The sequence below is a fragment of the Piliocolobus tephrosceles genome, chromosome 16 (genome assembly GCF_002776525.5).
Source record: "Piliocolobus tephrosceles isolate RC106 chromosome 16, ASM277652v3, whole genome shotgun sequence".
Lineage (NCBI taxonomy): Eukaryota > Metazoa > Chordata > Mammalia > Primates > Cercopithecidae > Piliocolobus > Piliocolobus tephrosceles.
In genome coordinates this window covers 37,964,097-37,972,037 of record NC_045449.1, presented here as the reverse complement: position 1 = coordinate 37,972,037, position 7,941 = coordinate 37,964,097, and the positions used below count along the sequence as shown (strand labels likewise).

The window sequence follows — 7,941 nt, the reverse complement described above, 5'->3', positions numbered from 1 at the left end:
AGAAAGAAAGAAAGAAAGAAAGAAAGAAAGAAAGAAAGAAAGAAAGAGGAAGGGAGGAAAGGAAAGGAAAGGAGAAAGGAGAAAGGGGAAGGGGGAAAGGAAAAGGGAAGAGGGAGGAAGGAAGGAAGGAAGGAAGGAAGGGAGAGAGGGAGAAAGGGAGGGAGGGAGAAAGGAAGGAAGGAAGAAGAAGGAAGGAAGGAAGGAAGGAAGGAAGGAAGGAAGGAAGGAAGGAAGGAAATAAATACCTGAGACTGGGTAATTTATAAAGAAAAGAGGTTTAATTGGCTCACGTTTCTGCAGGCTGCACAGGATTATGATGTTGGCATCTGCTTGGCTTCTGGAGAGACCTAAGGAAACTTAGAATCATGGCAGTAGGTGAAGGGGGAAGCAGCCAGGTCACATGGCCAGAGCAGGAGCAAGAGAGAGAGCATGAAGATGCCACACACTTTTAAATGACCAGATCTCATGAGAACTCACTATCGTGAGGACAGTACCAAGAGATGGTACTAAACTATTCATGAGAAATCCCCTTCCATGATCCAGTCACCTCCCACCAGGCTCCATCTACACCATTGGAGATTGTGTTTAAACATGAGATTTCGGTGGGGTACACATCCAAACTATATCAAATATATAAACATATGCCATATTTATACATCTGCTTGTATATATGCCTATTGATGAAAGGCCTGAAGTAGATGAAAGGTGACCAAATTATGAAAATTTATAAGGAAAATTAAATGTCAATAAACATTAGAATCAAACAGAAGCTTATATGATGTACAAGAAATTAATACTTCTGTTAAGAAGTTCAGTGATAGCCAGATATCAAGAACAATTTTAAAGGGTTAAAAATAAAATTCAAATATTCTTATAGCAATCAAGATATACAGAAGTCCAAATATAATTTGAAGTGGTTGGAAACATGGATGAACTTTACCTGAAGGAACTCTTTCCCAGCTCTCTGCAGGGGTGACAAAGCGATTTCGAATACAGTTATCTGTATGTGGGAAAAGCTCGGCCTACATTTGTTGGCAGTGCAGAAGGATTCCCCGACACCTTGGCTTGCAGGTTTTGGAGGTGGTGGGCAGATTCAGCCAGTGATTGGCAGCTTTTGGACACCACCATTTACAGGGCTGGGGAATGTGAGGGCACTGAAGCCTGGGAATATGCCTGCCTCCCAGGAAACAGGGAACACATGCTCTGTTTCTCTTCAGGCCAAAGGGCCCACGCCATAGAGCCTACTGCCCTATCTGGAAACTAGTAAGAAATGCAGAATTCCAGTCCCCACCCGAGACCTTCCAAACAAGAATCTGCTTTTTAGCAAGGTCCCAGGTGAGCCAGGTCCCAGGAGCACTGGCCTAGAGGTTGTTCTCAGCAGGACTGCTTGCTTTAGATGTGTGGCTGGGGAGGAGCCCAAAAGATACTCTTTTTGTGTAACACGAAGAGACTTGCCACACTCTGAACTTGTCTGGAGGGTCCTGAGAACTTGGAGGCCTCCCCCGCACCCTCAGTTGAGGGGTCCTAGCCTACCAGCCTGTTCACCAGGAAAATATTCCTCCTTTGCCTCTTACAACTTGCAGACCCACTACTACCCCAAAAGCCTGTCTACATGTGTGCTGAGGACTCATTTCCCTGTAATGGGTTAGAAAGATCTGGATGTTTGCAGACGAGTAACAGTGAGGAGAAAAAATGCACAAGGCATTGAAGATGACTCAGCAGTTTGAAGGAGGAAAGAACAACACAATCAGAACAAGTGGCTCTCTGTGAGGTAGTCTTAAAGAAACAAAGAAAAAGGACACTAAAAGAAAATAATGCAAATTCCTAGGTAGACTAGGGAAATTATTACAAAGGAATGATCCGAGAAAAAGAGAGTTCTTGAAACTCAAAAATATTGCTGAAAACTGAATAAGGTGTCTTGAAGTTCAGGTGGAAGATTAGCACACAGAGAAGAAAAACTCAAAGAAATGGAAATTATGCATGCTAAGTGAAAAATACATATGGAGGACACATCTTCTTGTTGGTAGAGGATGAATAGTTTCAACCTTCCTGAAAGTGATTTGCACAACCCATCTAATATTAAGCTGCGTCTACCCTATTATAAAGTACTTGCAATTCACAGAACTACTTTACAGTATAAGACCACACATCTAAAAGCAAATGTTCAAAATGCTTGGTCATTACAAGCCCACTGTAATTGCAAAAAATTACTAACAACCTGAATGTCTGTGAATATAGGATTAGTTAGGACATGTCCATAAATGATTCCTACTTAGCCACTAAAAAGAATAAGATCTCTGTACACTGACTTGGAATCAGTGTCCACAAAAATATCATTAAGAGAATAAAAGCATATTATAGAAAATTATCTAGCACGGCTTATAGAAAATTATCTAGCACGACCTTGTTTTTGTTGTAAAAATTTTCATGACATACATATGTATGGATAAAGGTTTATATATGCATGCTTTCATAAGCATAAAAATATTTAGAAGGATACCCTCACGTGCTGTTGATAGAATTACTTCTGAAAAATGGGGATGTTGGGGAAAGTGTTTACTTCTTTGTGTGCTTCAAAATAAATCTGTGCAGTCTGAGTTCTTTTACTTCATTTGAGTGGGTTTTTTAAATATTTTCTAAATGTTTGATAATGAAAATTGCTTATTTAAATTAAAAATATTTGTAACTGTTAAAAAGTTATAAAGAAATCAAAACACAAGGAGTCATTTATAAATAAACATGCTAAGTCAGTGGAATGGTTCACCAAGGCCTCAGCAAAGGCACAGAGTCAAGGCTAGGAAAAACAAAAAACGGCAAATTCCAATACCGTAGCAGAAGCCATTGGCAGTGTTTATAAAATTAGTAAAATACGAGTGAGGCCAAGAGATTAAAAAGCTACTGTGAGCAAAATTATTAGAAGTCATGAAAAACAATCTGATATCACTTTTTGAAGTTGAGTTCATTGTGGGGTCAAATCAGAACCCACAGAGAAAAAAGAGGTCATGTCCCCCGATTGTAACCATTTAAGGAACTAGTACAGAATATTTTAATCCAATGGGTAGTACAGTTCTTTGTACAATAAGTTTTCAGTGTGGACTTAATGAAGACAACATAACTGTCACACAGTAAGCACTAGGATTGGGCCAGTTCTCTTCCACATGCCTTATATGTATTATCCTCCAATAAACACAACAATCTTAGGAGAAGTACAGTGCTACTCTTACTTCTATTTTATAGATGAAGGTCTCGAGACTTAGAGAGATTAAATAACTGGCCAGAGGTCACACTGGAGGTTGGTGGAAGAATCGAGACTTGAACTCCTGGCCCTCTGATATTGCTTCTGCCCCCAGAGTGGGGGCCATGGGCAGAACCCCTACAACTCTTGACATCACATCACTATGCCTTCATCACATAGTCTTGGCTTTTAAAAACACTTGATCAAAGCAAAGAGGAGATACACTATTCATAAATTATTTATTATTACCTGATAATTGGCATATTCTATCTTAAATAAAGCCTTCATTCTTAAATTAATTTCACAGGTAATTTAAGTGGTTACCTATACTCCTGATAATAAGTGGGATAGAGAATAGGTAGTCCTACCATAGCATTAAGCAAATAAGTAAAATTAACATAAGATAGAATTAATTCAAAATTCAGAATAAGAGGGCAGTAGCCACCTCATCTCAAAATTCATAATCTTGAACATATAGGAACTAGATTATTGTGTATCATAAAGAGGAATAGGTATATAGGAGATTTTACTCCATAGGTTATATTATACAATTATACTTGCATTGATGCAACTTTTTACAAACCATAAACATTTTAAATAACTGACAACTCAAACCAGATATCCTAATCAGCATAGAACACTCAGAAATCTAAGTGATCTTATTTTCTAATGAGTATCAATTGTAGGTTACAGATGACAACAAGATGGGATCAACCACAGGAACCAGGGTGAGAAGTTGAGATCAATAAATGGTATGGAGAATCCCCTAGTTGAGCACTTGGTTTAAAGATAAAGTTCTTAGAAGAGATCACAGACAGAGATGTATCCTCAGTGTTCAACACAGCTCATATGAAAGTGGATTTCAGCAAAGGGACCAAAGAATGTGTCCCAAGGGATTCGGGCAAAGTCTGTTCTGTATGAACCTTGCTACTGAATCAGGCGCATGTCCTACCATGAGCCGAGGAGGATAACCTGCTGACCATGCAGATCTTCTGTGGTGGGCATAGCACAGGGCAGAGTCGGGATGTACCTCACTTCTCCCCTGATGTGGGAGCAGAGAGACTAGGCTTCCCTAGCTAAAGTCTTCTAAGATCCACATAAGAAGATCCGCATTTATGATCTCTTAAAGACCCTTGTGTGGTGGGAGAATGGACTCTGCTAAAGTATATGCAAATAATATAAATGGTGGTCCCTCAAATGAGCCAGTTCCTCCTGCCCAGGGTCTTGCACTCAGTGATGTTCCCTTGCTTGGTCTGCTCCACACTCGCCATCTGCCTTCTTATGTCCTGCTCTAGGGTAAGAATAATATCTCCCTAGGGTTACCATGAGGAAAAAACTACTCAGTACATTAGGAGGTTCTCGATGCATTAAGCACTCCATAGTAACTGTTATTATTATTAAATATGAATTTTTTACCAGATGCTATTTCAATGCTTCCCCAAATTAGACTTCCTTGACCTTTCTGTCTGAATTGATTACCCAATTTCACCTTCCCTCCTCACTGACCACTGTTGTAACTTTGTGTTACATTGTGATGCAATCCCTCTAAACTGTCCAGTTGTCTCTCCAGCCAGACAGAGGTTAATCACGAGGGGAGGGGATGTGTTATTAGGGCCCAGCACAGTGCCTTGCACATAGTAGGCATTCAGTGAAGGAGTTAATACTTTGAAGGCCTCTTTTTCTCCTTTAAGAATTCAGGTTTTTCTTTGTTGTGGAAATAAGCTTTAAAAAAGCAGAGGTGAGTTTTTATGTAACTCTCTGGTCTGAAAAAGCACACTGCCACAGTATGCTTAACTGCTTGATTTATTTTGTACCTCAAGAAAAATGATCAGTAACATTGAATTGAATAGATACATAATGCAGTCTCAAGGACATCCCTGAATAGTTTTCAAAGTAATCAATGATATTGCTGTGAAAATGTTGCCCAAATGAAGACTTCTTGTCCAATGAATCTGTCAAGTAATAGACAGATAATTTTCTTTGTTAATACTTTTGTGGCCAAAGAAGAACCCATTATGTGAGACAGCAGTAAAAACTTTTCTCAGTAGGTGAGAATGTTCCAAATTTGTTTCCTAGCAACAAGTTCTTCAAAGGAGCTGAAGGGTACACAATTTCAGAAGAATTTTCAGTGCACTGTTTTTGTTTGGAAGGGCAGGGGGTGGGAGGAAATGTGTGTCAGGCTGTGATCAGAACAGTGTTCCAGTTAGTGCCACATGTGAGATCTTGTTGGCTCAAACTATAGAATAATAACTAACAACTAATAATAATAACTTCTTCCAGTTAGTGACACATGTGAGACCTGGTTGGGTCAAACTATAGAATCCTTCTGAGAAATTCAGTCCAATAAAAATGTATCAACCTCTTACCTGTATAAAGAGGAATTATCTGTATTATTTGTGGGCCCAGAAATTTAATAATTTAACAATTTGTCGATCAATAAGCCCCCCTCCTAACCATCTTCACAGATAGTAAATGAGGAATTAGGTGGCTTGCTAAAACAGGTAGGGATTTTTTAATAAGGATGACTGGAGATATTGAGTAGTTGGAGGAATGAAAATTGGAGAAAATCTGGAAGAGGAATTTGGGACAAGGGTGCAGCTTTGACTGTCATAAATGGAGACATCTTACCCAAGCGAGACCTCCATAGCTACCTTCCCAGCTCCCATTTCATGGATTTATCTTATATTCTTAATTTGGTTTTACAACTTGGTCTGCTGATAATAATAACAACAACAGTAATGACACCAGGTAGTACTGGAGAGAGTGCTGGAGACAGGAAATATGATAAGTCTGGTTGGCTAGTTCAATGACTTAAGACTTTCATCATTTTCTTGCTTCTGGAGCACATTGACACGAGGAGGACTTTATCTAACTATTTTATATATATAATTGTATTTAACCCTTACGGCAATTCTTTGAAATAGCCACTAGTAACATTTCTATCAATTTTAGAGCATTGAACCAATTTGCCCAAATCACGCTATTATTAAGAAATGGCAGAGCTTGGGAAAACATTGTTCCACTGAAGTAACTAATCTGACCTATCCAGATCACTGCGGGTGGTGTGGAAAGATCTTTCTGTAGGTCTGAGGACACCACGATTTGAGTGCTTAGTCTTAGAGATGATCTGGAATCACTTGAATCTCAGAATGCAAATAGTTCATATCAATCATAGGGACTTTCCTGCCATTTCCTATTAAACCTACTGCACTAAAAAGTACCCCTTTCAATATAACCACAATAGGTTCAATAAATTATGGATTTGGAAGCAAGCTGAATTGTCTGGTGGGCTGCCACACTGAACAAATTGCCTGCACAACTGGCCTTCCAAGCATAGGCACAGTCTATTTCTCCCTCCCCTTTCACCAACATCTTGAATAAAGAGAAACTTGGCTTTGGTTTCAATCCCCCTCCTCGCATCTCCCACAAAAGCTTTCTGTTTCTTGGAAAAGAAAACTTTCCATTTATCCTAATAAGTATGAATTGAGAAAACCATATCTTTAGGAGAAGTTTCATTTAAAGGAACAATGTGTCAGAATTTGGCCAACAAGAACAAGGTACAATGTCAGTGTGAACCAGAAGCAAGAGAGTGATGAGCGTCTAAGCCATTGAATGAGCCAGCCAGACTTACCATGTTTTCTGTCTCCAAGATTGGACCTGGGAGACAAAGCAATTATCAAGTAGTCTTGAAATTCTAGGATATTCAGGAGCAGGGAGCAGAGCATGTGATGAGATACAGCAGCTAGCATAAATGTTTTCTTTCTGGGCTACAGCCTCCTATATCCCCAAGAAAAGTCTCCCAATAAATATATATTCTTCTGTAGGCTAGGCTTCTCTCTGTCTTTTCTTTTTCAGTCAGTGGCTTCAAATGTGATTCCTTTTTCATTTTGAATTAATTGTTGTATAATTTTTTAACATTCTTTTTTTCTTTCTTTGTTTCAGAGGCTACTCTTTAAAGACAGGCATTTTACTTGCAGCAAAATGTAAGTACATTTCCTCCTTGAAATGGTATCTACTTCTCAGCTGTAATTCCTAAGCCTCCTAATCTTTAAGGCTCCCATCTCACATTGCTGCATTTTTAAAGTCTAGCTCAACACACACAGCCAATCTAACATTTCATACTATTGATTTGTGTAACACCATGGAGCATTTCAGAAACCATTTTGGAAGTAGATTCAGCCTAATTGTGGTTGTGACAATATTGCATCTAAAGCTAGATAAAAGTGAGGAATAAAAAAAAGGCAGTGTTCATTTATATATTATGACCATGTGACACTAAACATTTAAATATTCAGTTCTCTCAAATGACTAATTTATTACTCTTTTCCCATTTGCTCCTCACCGTGTAGTCACAGACTGTTTCTTGTTTAACAGCATGGTAGTAACCTTAATAATTCCTTCCTGTGTGTACTGCGTTATGGCCACTCTGGAAACCAGTATTCTCTCCAGAACTAATATCCTGTGTATTATGTTTCTTTATTCTTAGTACTTCCAGTGTCTATACCTAATTACAAATCCCCTCTATTCTGAAAGACCAAATAAAATTATAGCAGATCTGAACTGGGAGTTCCTGAGTTTTGTCTTTGGAATTAGGGTGATTTTTTTTTTTCTTTTTTAATGAAATGAAGGTAAGAATAATTTTAACAAAGGAAAAAAAGAAAGTTTCATATGTCTCTGGTGTAATTTAATAATATCCAATGTCCACA

The 7,941-nt window shown here is 38.6% G+C and overlaps 1 protein-coding gene across 2 annotated transcripts in view; it reads left to right on the top strand.

The window, feature by feature from the left end:
- Positions 1 to 7,941, top strand: part of ANKFN1 (ankyrin repeat and fibronectin type III domain containing 1) — a 374,035-nt gene that overhangs the window by 69,044 nt on the left and 297,050 nt on the right. For both annotated transcript variants that reach the window (XM_026456748.1, XM_023204555.1), the window contains one exon: positions 7,178 to 7,218. Coding sequence is in view for 1 of the 2 variants with exons in the window: in XM_023204555.1 (XP_023060323.1) it covers positions 7,178 to 7,218 (41 nt within the window). In the remaining variant the exon portion in view is untranslated. The remainder of the gene's footprint in view (positions 1 to 7,177; positions 7,219 to 7,941) is intronic.